General features: G+C 34.5%; 1 protein-coding gene across 4 annotated transcripts in view; it reads right to left on the bottom strand.

Moving 5' to 3' along the window:
- The window catches only part of LOC138693393 (gastrula zinc finger protein xFG20-1-like), a 78,979-nt gene that overhangs the window by 21,984 nt on the left and 37,892 nt on the right, over positions 1–19,103 (bottom strand). For all 4 annotated transcript variants that reach the window (XM_069817325.1, XM_069817322.1, XM_069817324.1 and 1 more), the window contains one exon: positions 10,134–10,228. In XM_069817325.1, the coding sequence (XP_069673426.1) occupies positions 10,134–10,228 (95 nt within the window). The remainder of the gene's footprint in view (positions 1–10,133; positions 10,229–19,103) is intronic.

Here is a 19,103-nt window from a genome sequence, read left to right as displayed (position 1 = left end):
GAGTAAGTTGACAGCGAAATGAATGTAATGTTGAAAGGTACTTGTGCAGATATGAACATATACTCGTGGGTTTTAGTTCGATCTTAGTTTTAAGATACAAATTAGAATATTTCAAATGTTATTTTAAGTGATCGTTTCATTTAATTTAGTATATTCCTGTTGTTGTTGTTGTTGTTATTATTATTATTATTATTATTATTATTATTAATTATTAGTATTATTATTAATTGTATTTTTAATTAATAAGTTTATTATTGTCATTATTGAGTGTAATTAGTTACCACTGCCACCGGGTATATACCAATTGCAGTGTGAATAAATACATACATACATAATGTGCAACTGGAGAAAACTTTGGGTACCTTACATCATTAATGCCAATGAAGGTTTTCAATTATGACATGTAGCTATTTGTTTTCTTTAAAAAATGGTAGAGACATGTCTCATGTGCTTGATATACAGAGTGAGTCAAAAGTATGCTTGGAAAACGCGTGAGAGTGCTCTTGGATCAAAAATAAGAACAATTCCCTATATGAAAATTTGACGGAAAATGCTTATTTATTGGAGTAATAGTGACTTATGTTTTCTTATGTATCTGATCATATTATCGTGTTGCTTTTGTTTTGATCTTGTACCACTGTTCGTTTATAAATAACACAGTGACAAGACAGTAGTACATTGCTTTTGTTTTGATTGGAAGCGGTGGTCCAGTGCCTTGGCCACCCAGATCATCCAATCTCACCCCATTAGATTTTTACTTTTGGGGTCACTTGAAGGCTATCGTCTATACAACACCAGTGAATGATGCAGAGGAGCTGTTGCAACCTGTTCAAAATGTATGCCAACTGATCTGTGATAACAACAAGGTGTTTGAGCGAACTCGCCAGTCATGTGTACACTGTGCCCGGGCATGTGTAAACAATGGAGGAGGACACATTGAGCACCTTTTGTAAACGTTAAAAGACAAGTTTCCAAATATATATTTGCGACATAATAAAAAGGAACAAAAACAAAGCATTTCTCCAATAAATAAGCATTTTCCTTTAAATTTTTCATATCAGGAAATTGTTATTATTTTTGATCCAGGAGCACACTCACGCGTTTTCCAAACATACTTATGGCTCACCCTGTATTAATGGGTTATAAACATGTTTGTCTTAATAGATATTATAATAGTGTGCATTCAAATTTTGATAAGAATGTCCAAAACATCCTCAACCAGAATAGAAACTGAAAATGTTAAAAACGGCCATGATATCTGAATAGAAACCAATGTATTCCCTGTACGTAAAAAGAACTGAAACCAAAGCATCCTATCATATAGGAGAAATTAAAGCACTTACAGATGCGGAGATTATTAAATTAGTTTCCTCTACCTTTAGGCCTATGTGAAAATTTATTTTCTAAATCTCCAAAATAAAAATAGATTACAAATCAAATGAAACAACAATTCAACCTGCTCATATTGATGTTATTTTGCAGAAGAGTAGCAAAGCCAGCCCTTAAACTTCAAAAACACTAATCATTTATTATTATTATTATTATTATTATTATTATTATTATTATTATTATTATTATTATTATAAATTCGCATATTTTGTTAAGCTTCAATATTATGAAATGCATTGTGGTTCTCGGTAAATAACCATTTCTCATTTTTGACTCTTCAATAATTACGAGTACAACTGCCTTAGAAAAACGTGTTTTTCTGCAAGACAGTGCCAGAGAAATTTTCATCATAGGTTTCCAGATATTACAATTCCTAGCAGGACAACTGTCCGTAATCTTCTGAATAAAGTCAAGTGAACAGGATCTTTTCAGAACAAAAAACGAGTTCAAGAATGCCGTGTGTTGACTGAAGAGAAGCTGGGTGAAATAGGGGCCAAATTAGAATACATATCCCAAAAATCACTGAAACGTTTAGTGCAAGCGACTGGCATATCCAAGTCGTCAGCTGCTGTGGCAACGAAATTTCTGAAACTTAAGCCATTTAAGGTGACTGTAGTTCATGCTTTACAACCACAAGACTTATAAGTAGAGTAAATTTTTGCAATAGTTGATTTTTGTAATCCGTCCATGATGGCTACATGGACCCACTTTCAATCTTCTTTATAGATGAAGCGGTTACATTTATACTCAGAACAATAGATACTGGGCTACCGAAAATCCCCATATTATTCATGAAGTTCCTCACCATGATCAAAAAGTTTGTGTGTGGTGCGCAATAAATACGAATAGAATTATCAGCTCCATATTTTTTTTAACTCAACCGTTAATTTAGAAGTTTATATAAATACAATTTAAGAAATTTCTTTCCACAAGTAACAGACGATGAGAGGTTGAATGGCTGGTTTCAGCAGGATTCAGCTACAGCGCAAAACTGCTAATCAATTTATGCGTAAATTACGAAGTGTGTTTGGTGACAGAATTAGTCGAGAATTGTGGCCAGCACGCTCCCCGGACCTGTCCCCATGCGATTTTTATTTACGGGAACGCTAAAAAATAAAGTGTACGTGACAAATCCGCACACATGACAAGAATTGAAGAACGATATCACGACAGAAATACAGGCAATCAATCAACAGAAACTTTTTTCGGCAATGTAATGAATGTGTTCGCACTTAAGATCATTATTTTCAACACCTATTGTGATGCAGATAAGCCAAGTATGTAGTATAGTACGAGAATGTCAGTTCTGCTGCACACGACTTGCCAGCTGTTTACATATAAATCTGGCAGTAGTGTGGCAACTCTCGCCCAGTCCATCCACTCTATCTCTAGACGCACTGTATATTGTACAAAAAGGATGTCATGGGAACAGTGGAGATGTCCAATATAAACAAGCTTCTGAAGCTTAAGATGAGTGCAGTTACAGTGATTCTGACATAAAGGCTGTGCAATTTTATTAAATTTTCTTCGCTTATGGTAAGTCGCAGTAGCTAAGATTTCAACAGTGAAGTCTGATTAATACTCAACCATCTTCAAAGTCTTGTAGATCTATGAAGCTGATATTTTAAAACTGAAACAAGTGAGGTACTGTACGTAATGATGAAGCAAGTCAGATGGATGAAAGAGAAAATAAATTATTAATGTATCTACAAAAGTACAAGTGATAACATAAATTGCATAGATGATTAATATTACGTTAAAATAATGTAATGTAGCTATTTATAGATACTAGATCTAAAATATGCTACATATGCGACGATATACAGGTACCAAAAATTATTAATGACATCATGTGAACAAAGGCATTATTCAAAATATCACAAAGTAGGCCTACGTGCATTCATGGATTCACTATTTTCGAATGTATTCTAAACGTTTCATTTAAATAAGAAGTTAAGAAGTGACATTAGATAAGTGCAATTTTAGTTCATGGAGAATATGTCACCGAATCTGTTGTCTGATTAATTAGAATTTTACGAGAGGCAGTACAAAGGCAAGAAATACACCCATTAAAAAAAAACATGACAAACTGCCAGCTTTTAAGTTTAATTTAATAATTATTTCTCATTTGATACAACTTGCAAGAAAGAAGAAAGCCTCACTTCTATTAAAAGTTCGTTCCATTATACAGGAACATGAAATATGGAGAAGTCGTATGAACAAGTTCATAATTTTGTGCCAGTACTTTCGCGCCATTCTATTATTTTAAAATTTGTGCTATTTAAGATATCCCAGATACTTACAATCAGTTGATGTGTGCTACTGGATAACCATAGTTCCGGCCTCCAAAAAGTATGAGAAATTGTATTGTATTGTACTTATTTATTCCCTGCACCATCCATTACAGATTACAGGTACTGCACAACGAACTCATTTAGAGTATAAATCTTAAAGTCAGTGATTTTGGCAGGTGACTTCGATGGCACTGCCAGTAGGCGAGCCAAATGTTGTTCTGTTTGGACTATATGAATGAATTGCGATGATAACGCTGTCAGTCGTTGTTTATACACACCAGCAGCTCGTATCATCATTATTATAAAACACACCACAATACAGTCCGATTCCTAGGAGTGCCTAAAAGACTTTTGGTTGTAATAATTTTTACAATACGTCCTCCCACATTTTCTAAATTAAAAGGAAAACCAGAACCAAGAAATTATTGCAAATGTTTATTACTTCATGAAGCGACAGGTGAAAAAAAAGTATGAATTGTGTCGAATTATCTTCATTAATAACAAACATTCATGAAGTACAGCCGGAGGCAGCGATTTTGGCAGGTGACCTTGATGACATTTCCAGTAGGTGAGCCAGTATTGTTAATGTGAGCTGCATGAATGACTGGCAATAATGTTCTGAGTCGTTCATATTTTCATACCCGCAGTTTATATCATTATTATGAAACACACCACAGTACAGTCCGATTCAAAGAATACTTTAAATACATGTAAATGATTTTCGTACGCAATAATTTTACAATACACCTCCTACATTTTCTAAATTAAAAGGGAAAAAGCATTGCATATAGGCCTATATATAATCCTACCCTTACCAGATCAATATATATGATTTGTCCAGTAATAATGTAGGGATCTTCTACTGGTTGTGCGCCAATTCATGTTTGTAAAATTACGATTCTTCTTATTGATAAAAATATTAATTTGGTTAAATGGGTAAAATTGCATGCCGTGGAAGTTAGATTTATATAAAGGTATAGTAAATAGGATTGCAATGGATATTGCAAGGACAATAATTTCTTAGCCCACACATTGTGAATAAAACAGAGAAGAAAGCATTTTAAAATATTCAAAATCGTATAAAATATCGGAGAAACCGATTTTCCCTGCACAAATTGCACCTATTTAAAAATATAATTATCATTCACATTAAATATTTTATGGATTCTAAAAAGTTGTTTGTTAATCTAGAGGTATTGGCTGATGTCTATACTACATTCCAACACAAAATTCATTCAGAATATGTAGAAATTACATTTTTGGATTTTACTAAATGTATAGTATCAAAATGTGTTACATTACCCCCTTAAATATTATACATGTGTTAACTGTGTTTATGTCGATGTGCGTTATCCGATGTTTTATTTTTTTTAAATATGATTCATAGTACTGAAGTCCACGCCTGTGGAGTAACGGTTAGCACGTCTAGCCGCGAAACCAGGTGGCCCGGGTTCGATTCCCGGTCGGGGCAAGTTACCTGGTTGAGGTTTTTTCCGGGGTTTTCCCTCAACCCAATACGAGCAAATGCTGGGTAACTTACGGTGTTGGACCCCGGACTCATTTCACCGACATTATCACCTTCATCTCATTCAGACGCTAAATAACCAAAGCTGTTGATAAAGCATCGTAAAATAACCTAATAAAAAAAATACTACTCAAACTTCCATATTGAATTCGCACAAATTGTAATTCGTAATTTTCGTCTCGAAAACCCTTTCCTGGTGTTGTGGAAGGGAAGGCCTGGCCTTAACTATACCAGAATAAAATAAATAAATAAATAAATAAATAAATAGATAGATAAATAGATAAATAAACAGACAGACAGACAGACAGACAGATAGACAGATAGACAGATAGACAGATAGATAGATAGATAGATAGATAGATAGATAGATAGATAGATAGATAGATAGATAGATAGATAGATAGATAGATGATAGATAGATAGATAGATAAGATACCTAATTTAATTTTTCACCTATTTTGTCCCACTTCACCACTTTACGGACAAAGCCGGACAAAATAATACCTTATTCGTATTCTGTGATCGCAAAGATCTCCAGATATCGATTTTCGTCCGTCGAGATTGGGTGACATGATATTTCTCACTCCCTTCTGCCTTTTCACCAGTACTTTAGGAGACGGTATTTAAAGAATCTAAGAATGTTTAACCAAAACTGAAAAGAGTAACCTTCATTTTAAATTTTACGTCTCTAGTTAAATATACTTTAGTGAATTTTTAAAAGAGTCAACTCCTCTCTCTCTCCTCTCTGCTCTGTTAGAAAGTGAAAAAAAAAAAAAAAACTCAAGAGTTATTTGAAAGGAGTACATGAAATTGAATTTTTTTACATTCCTTATACATTTTAGAAACAATTCTAAGAGATGAGATCAATAGTCTAACCCAATTTTACGAATGAGTCTTAGTTTTAAATTTAAAGGCTGCTTAGAAAAACAAATCGGTATAATTATTTTGAACATTACTGCCTCCCATTTTCCAACTCTTAATGTTCGTATTTCGTAAAACTCAATCATATCTATTAACTAAGGATTAACAGAAACCTACGTATAGGGTTTAAGGATATTTAAGTTGACGAATCAGTCAGTCTGTTGATTATAGATAGTTTTTCTTTTTATTATATAGATTGTCTTTATACTTTATATTAACGAGGAAAAGACTATGCAGTGGCAACTGGAATTATCTCGAAAAATGTGTGTCGGAAACTGGTCCCGTTTCATATATGTCCATGCACACATTATAGACTATTGTAGTTCTATAGTTTAACTACTGTATATGTGCGTAGTTTTTAGAAGTAACTGTCCATCTAAGTCCACTCGGATCTCGAGCCTGTATGTCTACTCTTACGTCCTACCCATTCCAGCTTCACTTTGCTTGCTGCAGAGATATCAGCCCACCTTGCATGGGTGAGTAACTCGCTCTGGAGTTCAGATTAAAAAAATCCATCTGCCAAAATCGCTGACTCCTACTATACAAGAATGAGATGCGGGAGCGACAGAAATCGATTTGTTCGATAAATAACCTAAAGAAGAGGTATACTGATATGAGAGATGACATGAATAGTCTAATTAAATTTTATAAAGGAGCCTTTGTCTTAAATTTAAGGGCTGCATGTCTGCTGGTTTAAATAATTAATCAGTTTATTTTGATCATTACTACCTCCCATTTTACATCCTTTAATGTTCGTATTTTGTAAATCTCCGCCTTATCTTTTGAGTAAGGATTACCAGAAACTTACACACAAAGTCTAAGGTGATTAGTCAGTCAGTCTGTTGATTATAGAATATATATATATATATATATATATATACTTACAAATGGCTTTTAAGGAACCCGAAGGTTCATTGCCGCCCTCACATAAGCCCGCCATCGGTCCCTATCCTGTGCAAGATTAAGCCAGTCTCTATCATCATACCCCACCTCCCTCAAATCCATTTTAATATTATCCTCCCATCTACGTCTCGGCCTCCCTAAAGGTCTTTTTCCCTCCGGTCTCCCAACTAACACTCTATATGCATTTCTGGATTCGCCCATACGTGCTACATGCCCTGCCCATCTCAAACGTCTGGATTTCAAGTTCCTAATTATGTCAGGTGAAGAATACAATGCGTGCAGTTCTGTGTTGTGTAACTTTCTCCATTCTCCTGTAACTTCATCCCGCTTAGCCCCAAATATTTTCCTAAGCACCTTATTCTCAAACACCCTTAACCTATGTTCCTCTCTCAGAGTGAGAGTCCAAGTTTACAGAGTTTACAGAGTGTAAGGGGTTTAAGTGTCATTATTTTAACTGATGATTATTCATGTCATAAGGAAGACAAAATGTCCTTAAAATTTTTCTAACTGCAATATTTAACTAATTATTAAAGTTTACAATATTAGACGTCTGACAACATTGCACGATGGGGAGTAGGGGGTTTACAAGTTCACAGTACAGCTCAAGCGCATACAGACATACCGGTACAAAACAGATGCTCTGTTCTAATGCAGGGGCGGATCAGGACAATTGTTGTTTACATAAAACGAGCAGCAAATACAAACTTTCAATCTCATTAATAGAACATAATGGTAAATTTCCATTTCATTTTTATTGTACATCTAAAAAAAAAAAACAATAATGGTTTATTGCACAAAATCACACACACTTTTTTCTAATGCAAAATTTTAATCTCTCCTGCTTCCGTAAAGCAGTATCATTTTTAAAGAAATTTCTGATTATGTGATTTTCGAAACGAGATAAGAGACTCCCAGTTTCTAATAATCGTTGAGAAACTACTACAAAAGTTCGCTGATTAGGTAACCTTCTTTACGGAAAACGTTGACGGTACATCCTTCTTGCCGCACTTGAATTACGACGACTTTCTCCATATATTAATAACATATGATATTCCTGAACTGTGAATGACATTGTAAGTTGTTTATCGAATACCTGTACTGAACTGCCATCCATTCGGTGGCAGACCTATGGACAAGGAGCTTGAACTCAGCTGAGCTGTATGTCTGTGCAGAGTAAATCCTACTGAATGTTGCCACGTCTCTTACATCAGAATATTAACAAATTTAAGCATGCATTGTTATTTAATTTCACGAAAACGTAATAGAACACACAAATATTTATTAAAACTAATATTAACTCTTTGCTAGATATACCTACTGATGTAACTGTTTTTGTAATTCTATTAACATTACAAGCAGTATAACGCAAATAGAATAAGGAAAGAAATATTTTATTCTGAGAAAACTATAAAGTATAGACCCCATGTTGTATGAATATTTTTTAATCCTGTAAATCGTCCCCAACGACTGTGAAAAGGACGACACTTATACCTCTTACACCTTGTATATACTCGTAGATTGTCTTTATACTTTATAGTAATGAGGAAAAGATTATGCAGTGGCAACTGGAATTATCTCGAAAACTGTGCTGAGAACTGGTCCCTTTTCATATGCATGCACACACACAGATTACTGCACTTGTATAAAATTGGTTATATGTGCAGTGTTTTTGGAGGTGACTGTCCATCCGAGTCCACTAGGATAATCAGGAATGCATGTTTACTCCTACGTCTCACCCATTCCAGCTGCAGTTTGCTTCCGATGAAGATTACCGATTTTGCTGCTATGAGTAACTCGATCTGGAGTTCTGATTAACAAAATCCATCTGCCAAAATCGATAGCGTCCATTATAATAGAGATTAACTCATAACCACTATCCTTAGATTAAATGCAGAGAGTAAAACTTACTCTCGTGCAACTAATCTCGGATTTACTGGATTTTGGTGAAACCGGCCCTATATTATTTATACTTTTCGATTACGGATCACCCTGGACAATAAACATCCCAGTTAATCATGAGTGTACTGTAGGCCTAGTATCGTTCCCTTGTAAAATACAGGTGTAAACTTCCGAAACTCCTACAAGTATTGAATATTATAATCTAAGTCGAGGTTGTATAACTTTTATTAAAATCTTTCTTTGCCCTTTTCCAAAATGAAACTGTAGCCAGGAAATCCTTACTTGAAGTTGTTCTTTTTGAAGCGCAATTTAATGACTTGTGTTTTTTAAAGGTTTAAATTATATATTCAGGAGGAAATAAAGGTGCATCCCCAACGTGGGAGAACCACAAGAGTCCCAGTCATTTCCTACTAATAATGGATGTTTAAAAAATCTCCCTGCTTCGTTTCAGCCACTTGTGAAACTTATCACATACAAACCCTATTGACTATTTTCTGTTTAGGAAATGTGAAATCGATGAGGTTTAATTACAAATTTAAAACTCATTATGCGACGTAGGCTTCAAATCACTTTAAAAACGATTCCTTTTATTTATAAAGATGTGTTCTTCAGATGGGTGATGTATTTGTGTTGCCTCCTATGAATTAGAATACACGAAGAACAAGCAGTATCTTGTCAAAGTGACAGTGAGTGACAACGATATTGATGCAACAACACGTGAATGTGTGGTGGGAGCAGGTCTGAGCTAGCTGTATGCATCTTTCGGAAACTGACTGAAAACAAAAACTTTCCCTGGATTTTACATATACGTAGGAACACAACAAAAATTTTGCATTTTGAGTTGTTTTCGGAGTATTTAATATACTAATACACTATGCAAACCCTCAATCTTTACATACTGAAAAACAACTGCACATACAAAGCGCATCCCTCAAAGTACATGCGCACTATTTGTTGGTGCGAGTTCAGGATATCCCTATTGAGTTCGCAAACTTGCAACCATGCACTTATGTTGTCAGAACTGTACAAACAGCTCGGTAAGTAAACCTATCTATGTATGTATAAAATAGAATGGTTATAAGTGAATGATAGCTAAATGAAGTCTATGCTGTCACTCAACATTGTAATGCACTGCATAAAAAAATAAAATAAAAAAAACAGTAATATAGGAATGAGGCAAGGGGTTAGAAAAATGATCTTACATCTCCTGAAGGATTTTCTTCCTTAACTGCGTCATCACATGGCTGTATTGCCAGAGGGTCGACCATGGGTTCCGTCTTGATATCATCCACTGCAACTGAAAGAACAATGTCAAAAATTAACCATTTCCTGTTAATATAGCTATATCGTGCTATCAAAAAGGAGTGTTATACAGCGGTAAAAATTTTCAGTATCCTCTCTATGGATATGAAAAAAATTAAACTCAAAACATAAGATTATTTAGGGCCAAATTAAAGAAATACCTAATTTCTCATGCCTTCTATTCTGTAGGTGAATTTATGACATTCAACAACACGTCATGAATATTTGTCTTGTATTAGGTAAGTATTGATATTAACCTCCTGTGTTGTACTAATATATTGTAAAACTCTTCTACATATATTTCAACTAGACTGTGACTATAATGAAGACTTTGTAATATACTATTAAGATTTTTTGACATGTTCCATATTCTAGCTATGAACCGATGTACAAATACCATGAAATGTAAATAAATATAATACACGTGTGACCTATTAACCTTCAATAGGAATACAAAAAAGTTGATTATTTTTTTTTTACTTGGTTATTTAAGATGCTGTATCAACTATGAGGTTATTTAGCATTGATGGAATTGGTGATAGCGAGATGATATTTGGAAAGATGAGGCCAAGGATTCGTCATAGATCACCTGACAATTACCTGAAGGTTTGGGAGAGCCTCGGAAAAAACCCAACTTGGTAATCAGTTCAAGCAGGAATCGAACCCGCACCCTAGCACAAGTCCGGTTCGGCAGGCAAGCACCTTACCCGACCAAACTACGCAGGTGTTAGAAAATTTTATTATGCTATACATAAATTAATTTTGAATTGTAACCGTAAATGTCAAATGTAACAAGTAGCTAAAAATGTTTGTGTATTTCTACTCCTATTGTTATTTCCACAGTGACAAACACGTGCACAACATTGTAAACTCTATGTTAGAAAGAGTAAACCATTCGAAACGAGACACAATCTGCTGATATAATTTTCTTTCGCCCTTGCATTATAGTAATATTTTAATACACATCTACAGAAATTAAAGACAATTTTGGAATGCTTTGACTTGCATAAGAGATAACAACAATAGGAGATAATTAAACCGTGATATTACTACAACAATTATTTTAGAATGTGCTACTAATAAGTTCAAACATTGTTCTATATCTTTTACAACACAGATATATTGTTAAAATAGACAATAATAATAATAATAATAATAATAATAATAATAATAATAATAATAATGGCTTTATTTAACCTGGCAGAGTTAAGGCTGTATGGCCTTCTCTTACACTCAACCAGGATTACGTAAAACTTGCTTACATAGTTGAACATACAACTGACTCGAATTTAAGAAATTGCATACAGATATGATTTATATAATGATATCAAAAGAGGTAGTTACATAAAAATTTACCTAATAAAATAAAAATAAACACAGCGGAATACATATTAATGTTGTTAGAATCAAATATGAATCACATAAAATCAGAAGCCAATAAATTCAATAAAAACGTACATAATAAAAATTAAAATAAACACATTGGAATACATATTAGTATTAAATAACAAGTAAGTAGGATTCACATAATTAAACCACAAACAGACAATTGAATTAAATGTACACATAAAAATAATAAAAAAAACATTGGAATACATATTGGTGTTAAGTGATAAATAAACACGATTTACATGATTACACAATAAAAATAAGAAACAAAAAATAAAAATATACAGAGTGGAATACATTGCAACGCAATTCATCATAAGATATTCTTCTAATTTACATTTAAAAGAAATTAAAGTTCGGCAGCCTTTGACTTAAGGTGGCAGAGAATTCAAGTGACGAGAAATAGCAACAGTGAAAGATGAAGAATATGGAGATGGTGTGTGGAGTGGAATTTCTAGCATGTTATCATATTGTGACCGAGTATTTAAGTTATGATAGCGAAAAATATTGTGGAATCGAGCAAATAAGTAAGAGGGAGCACAGGTGTGCAAAATTCGGTATAAGAGAGAAAGAGAATATAACTTTCTCCTGTCGTATAACCTGAGCCACAATAATTTATTGAAAGAAGGCGAAATGTGATCGTAGTAGTGAACATTACAAATGAAACGAACACTCGCATTATGAACACGTTGTAGTGTCTGGCATAAATCTACCCTGAGATCACTGAATAAAGCGTCACAATAATCGAAATGAAGCATAATAAGACTCTGTACAAGCGTCCGCTCTAATAATTTAGTTGGACAGTGGTACAATCAGTTGGATAGTGGTACAATCAGTTGGATAGTGGTACAACCAGTTGGATAGTGGTACAATCAGTTGGACAGTGGTACAATCAGTTGCGTAGTGGTACAATCAATCATTATGGCAATTGCGTTCAAATTGTTCTTCTTACGACATTAATTTTGTCGTAAATATTATACTACGCTACATTTAAAAGTCAATTGCATATTATATCACAATTTTTCCACACAGTTCTGTCATGTACAGTTAATGTATCTGTGGACATGTGTTTATATTTAACAGTATATCGTGAGTAAAAATATAATTTTACAAATTTAGGTCTTACTGACGTTATGTACATAATGGTGAGAAACAACAACTGTACGGCCCCCAGACTTGTCTGAACTCTTTCTTTTTTTCTGTTAATGTTAGAAAATATTGAATTCAGAAGATTTTTCTTCCTTTTGTTTATAATCAAGTTTCTGAGCTTAAATTGGTGAATTAATGTCCTCAGATCATATGTCTGGATTATAATATTCATTTTCAATTTCTAATCTCATTTGAGGAATGGAAGCACTGTATGTTTATTTTGTAATAGCCTGTTAGAAGTCTGCAGGTGTTCAGGACGCCACTTAGAAAAATATGAATAACATACTGCACAACAATGCAGATAAAAGAAAAGTTATCCCAGTATAATGTGTAAATTTAAAGACGAGATTAAATAAAATTATTGGAATTTACATTTCATGTATCTTGATTTTTGAAATAAACAGATAAATTAATTGTAAAATTGTCTGTATATTTTGATACAATTTTACTTTCAATTTATTGTTTGAATATGTTATAAAAATAACGACAGGTAAGAACAATGCACAATAAAAACGAAACTGCCAATTCATATTATGACTGCCAGTTATGCGAGAGATTTCGGGACAATGAGTTTGCGAGACATTCGTTCATTCTTTGTGAGTGTTCAACAATCTAAAAGTGGGTAAACTAGTGTTGAATTTTTTTTTAGTAAGTTATTTTACGACGCTTTATCAACATCTTAGGTTAAACTAGTGTTGAAGATGCTCCACTTACAACATCAGCAATCACTACCACTACCACTACCACTACCATTACTACTGATGTTAGTGATAGTGTAACCAGTACCGTGCATCTATGTGATGATCAACCTACTGCTAGTGCTAGTGACCACGCAGTCAGTGAAATAGATATTTCGGATCTTGGTGAGCTTATGTATTAGCGGCCCTTCCAGATCAATCCTCTCGGAGTTTCCCCAAAGAGAATATGCTGGTGTTAAGAGAAATTTACAACTTCATGTTACAATAAATATGAATGGTTAGAATACAATGGTGGAAAAGGATTAAGTATTTTGTTTTCCTTGTACACGGTTTTGGAGCTCTGGTAAAGAATGTGTATTTACCAAAAAGGACATTCGGAACTGGAAGAAAATACCAGAAAAAAAACTAAGTAAACACGCGATAAGTTCATCTCATTTGTTTTCATTTACGAAATCGACTAATATGAAACTTCTAAAGAACCAGTGATCACGCAGATTTCCAGTTCACACAAGGAACTTATTAACAAAATTCGCCAGTATTTACGATAATTGGACATAGGCTACTTAGCAAAGTAGGGTTTAGTTATAAGAGGACATAATGGGGGTGAAGAATCATGCCATAAAGGAAATTTTCTGGAGTTTATTCATTCATAGTGTTCTGCACTAGGGCAAGTCTTTCACTGCAAACCCAGCATTCTCCAGTCTTTCCTATTTTCTGTCTTCCTCTTTGTCTTCGCATATGATCCATATATCTTAATGTCGTCTATCATCTGATATCTTCTTCTGCCACGAACTCTTCTCCCGTTCACCATTCCTTCCAGTGCATCCTTCAGCAGCTAGCTTCTTCTCAACCAGTGACCCAACCAATTCCTTTTCCTCTTCCTGATCAGTTTCAGCATCATTCTTTCTTCATCCACTCTTTACAACACAGCTTCTTTTCTTACTCTGTCTGTTCATTTCATATGCTCCATCCTTCTCCATACCCACATTTCAAATGCTTTTAATCCCTTCTCTTCACTTTGTCGTAATGTGCATGTTTCTGCCCATACAATGCTACACTCCACACAAAGCACCTCACTAGTCTCTTCCTTAGTTCTTTCTCCAGAGGTCCGCAGAAGATGCTTCTTTTTCTGTTTAAAGCTTCCTTTGCCATTGCTATTCTCCTTTTGACTTCTTGGCAGCAGTTCATGTTACTCCATATAGTACACCCCAAATATCTGAAGCTGTCCACTTGCTCTATTGCCTCATTTAGAATTTGCAAGTTTAACTTCTTTACTTTTCTTCCTATGACCATGGTATTCGTCTTGTTGGCATTTAGCTTCATTTCATACTGCTCACAGCTGTCATTTAGCTCCTGTAGCATATTCCTTAATATCATCTCCTCTTCTGCTAACAACGTTTCTGGAGTTATGTGAAGTTTTTTTTAACACGAACATTTTTGGAGTTAAGTGAATTTTTTTTAAATCACGATGGACATTTCAAAAGTCAATTAAGTTGTTATTATAATCTGACCAGTGGTACTGTACAGAAATAATTAGAGATATGTTGCAATGATACAGTGACAAAAATTGTTGAAGAAATTAATGATGTGGGGTTTTATGCATTTCTTGTAAATGAAGCTAAGTCTCATAAGTGCCAAGAGATGAGTATATGTATTAAATAGCTAAGGAATCAGCTGTAAAGGAAAGCTTATTAGGAATGACAGATGTTTCAACTTCATGTACCAGTAGTGCACATTCCTTATGTGCCATAATTTCAGTCATATGTTAAGAATTTGGGGATTACAGCATTAATGATTGGACAATCTTATGATGCTGCTATGGCTGGTGTTAATAGTGGATTGCAGGCTTTAGTTCGTGAAAACCTCAAGTATGCATCTTACATACACTGCATGGCTCACAAATTAAATCTTGTTATAGTTACTACTTGCTTGTTATGGATTTAATATAATGCAGTCATTATATGAGTTCCCTTAATTAGACATGCATGCGCAATTTTTGGATATTCACAAAAAGCTTAAAATAAACGAACATGAAATCAACAAACTCAGCAATACTTGCTGGGCTTGTAGAGCTACAGCACTGATTTATGTTAAAGCAACATATCCTGCAATAATAAGGGTGTTGAAGAATACATCTAGTAACTTAAGACACCCAAGATTTTCAGTTGCTACAGGATTGCTACAAAATATTCAATCCTTAGTTTTCTTTGTGTTTCTGATAATATTAGAACATTATTGTTCAAATATAAATCTTGTAAGTAAATCACTGCAGCATACCGATTCATGTATTAATGTAATGTGGCAGTTCAAGGGACTATTAAAAATTTGGAGTCAAGCAAGAATGAAAGATGTAGTTGAATATATGGGAAGAAGTATGCTACTAGAATTTTGTAAGAATAATAATTTACAACATTTTCCTGAAGATGATTCGGAAGAGAAGACACATTTTCAGAGCAAGAGAGATGTAAAACACACTAAAACGACCTCGCACAATCAAAAAAAAAAAAAAAAAAAAATTGGATGACTATATTGTTAGTGAATCTGTGGGGCAAAGACAAGGAGACGAATCAGAAAGGGCAGATAGTGCAGCAACACAGAGCAAGAAATATATTAAGTGTTTGTATTACCCTGTATTTTAGCAGGGTGCGAATTAACGAGGGAAAGTTATCCCCGTCTCATAAATTCATATTAACATCCCTGTCAGGGATAACTTCTATCCCCCTCACAAAATATAATTTTATTGTTTTAATACGAATATACTTTATAAAGTATAAAGTAAGCAAAGAAAATAATACTGATGTATTGTTACCACCTGCAAGCTGACAACAATCAATAACTTAGGAATTACACATATTATCTCTTAAGCCTGTCCATGGATATAATTATTATTATGATCAAGATGCAAGACAAGCAACTCAGTGTGACCAAGCAATGAGCTGTATTGAATGAGGATAATAACAATTTTATGTACGGTACGGTATTCTCTATCTAGAATTCTATCACCCCCCCCCCCCAACAGAAATCTTAATTCGCACCTTCAGAAATGAGAATATTTTCAGATAACGTATGATATTAGCAATATGATGTGAAGAATTTTTGAGATTAAACAAAGAAGGTGCAAGATATTTTATTCATCATTATTCAGCGCCACAAATAAATAAGAGAAGCTGAAATAGATATTGCTAGGAATGTGGTAAGCATTAAACACAAAGAAGACACTTTGCAAGTGAATAATAAGTGAACTTCTGGATAAAATAACAGCTGATGTTTTTCCAATTATTGTTAATCTCCTGATTAAAATAGTATTAACGTTGCCTTCAAACAGTGCAACATGCGAAAGAACTTTCTCAACAATGCGCAGAATAAACAACTGGCATCGGTCAACAATGACACAGAATCGATTGTCAAACTTAATGATTCTGTATTCAGAAAGTGATATTATTCAGTGCCTAGATCGTGAAGTGACTGTTGACAAATATTTGAACAAAGGAAAGAGAAAATTCATACTGCAGTAATTCAGTGAATTTCTCAATACAAAAACAGATTCCGATGAGTAGTGACATAGTGTTTTTCTTAGAGTTACTCCTCACTCGTGAAGAGCCACTTGCACTGCTCTCAAGCGCCTGAAAATTCCTGAAGCCAACATAACACCTCGAACAACTGGAATACATCTACGTGATGAATTGCGAAAGAGATCGTTTGACTCCTGGTGTCAGTTACCTCATAAGGGGAAAGGTGTAGTCATCTATGAAGAATATCCAAGAGCCAATTCATGGGTCAGCACCAAAAGGAATTTGTCGTCTTCAGAATATATTAATGCAATCAAGATGTCCTGCAATCTTACTGCAGTGTGCTCCGTTCCTTGCAGAGCTTTCAGCACGACCCGTTGCCGTCAACCAGGCTGCAACGAGACAGAAATTCTTGGCCACGTGTTGGGCTTTTGTCGGAAAGGAGAGTTATTGCGTAACAACAGGCATCATAGAGTCCGTGGAGCTATCGCCTGTCTTCTTCGGAACAAGGGTTGGGAAGTTCATGAAGAGGTCCACTGTCTTTCTGAAGACGACTCTCACAGAAGAGCAGATATAATAGCAATAAACAGGAAACAACAAAAGGCTATTATCATAGATCCAACTATACGCATGGAGAGAGATCTCAACCAAGCTCATCAGGTTGATCAGGAAAAGAGGGCCATTTATGAACCTTGTATTCCCTACCTTAGTGCCAAGTATAACATCCCTCTCTTCAATTGGTCAGTGACAGGTTTATTTTTTGGTGCTCGGAGTTCTTTACCAAAATTTACATATCATTTTTTAAAACAATTATCAATATCATCTTTTGAAATTCAAAAAATCATCTCGCAAATTCTCAAAAATTCCCTGCAGATTATACAATAATTTCATTTATACCACTCAGAAGGCCTTAATTACGGATATGCTAATTTTAAATAAAATCTTTTTTTATCAGTATAATTTAGTCATCTTCTAAGATTTTATTTTACAATTGATAATCAATGGTGCTTAATTATTACACTTTATTTTTATAACACTATTCATATTTAATTAATTGTATTTGTTTGCTATTCATTTCCGGATCCTCGTGGTCATCCTTAATTAAGGCCGGATGAGTTTTTCTCTCTCTCTCTCTCTCTCTCTCTAATTCCTAACGATATTGTTTATTTAAATATATGAATAGTGTACTGATAACTGCAGAGATGGCAAGATATGGAGGCAGCAGTATGGGCAGATTATTTTCTTCAGGATGGTAAGCTTCGTATAAAAAAAATTCTGTTAGCACTGTTACGCAGTATGCATGTGATTGAGTACGACAGAGAAAAAAAGGAAGATTGTTTTAAGTTATGCAGTATTATAATTTGCAGTAGACTTACAGTTGAAGCCCTATACAATTCGATCCGAAACATCACGGATATGGATGTAGTAACACTGTAAGAAACATGCTCCTCGAAAATACCTTTATTAAATGATCATATTCTGATATACCCTGTATCACGATCAAGCTATAATGGGAAGAGGAAGAAAATGATGTCCCCCATAACCTCGTTATATCGGAATTGCTTTTCCCACTCACCCCCTCCGCTCAAGTTTATCTCTGTCTATGCATCGCTCCCATAAAGACATAACAAATCGCAAAATTGAATTTGGCAAGCATCACTACGACGTAATGTGTGAAAATCTTCCTTATTACGTTTCTGAGAAAGTAATAATAGCTACCTAGAAATTGAAACTCAAAGCAACAAATATATTTGTTTTTTTATTTTATTGATTTTATTGGGTTATTTTACGACGCTGTATCAACATCTAGGTTATTTAGTGTCTGAATGAAATGAAGGTGATAATGCTGGTGAAATGAATCCGGGGTCCAGCACCGAAAGTTACCCAGCATTTGCTCGTATTGGGCTGAGGGAAAACCCCGGAAAAAACCTCAACCAGGTAACTTGCCCCGACCGGGATTCGAACCCGGGCCACCTGGTTTCGCGGCCAGACGCGCTGACCGTTGCTCCACAGGTGTGGACAAAATATTTGTTCCAATAACACTGTGAACAGAGCTTAGTTAAGGGATTTTCAGGGTAACTACAAATAGGTGCAATAATGTGACAAATTTATTCCTTTATAATGA

This window comes from Periplaneta americana, chromosome 17, assembly GCF_040183065.1.
Source record: "Periplaneta americana isolate PAMFEO1 chromosome 17, P.americana_PAMFEO1_priV1, whole genome shotgun sequence".
Taxonomy (NCBI): domain Eukaryota; kingdom Metazoa; phylum Arthropoda; class Insecta; order Blattodea; family Blattidae; genus Periplaneta; species Periplaneta americana.
The sequence above is the reverse complement of the archived record's forward strand: the minus strand, read 5'-3'. Positions and strand labels throughout refer to the sequence as shown.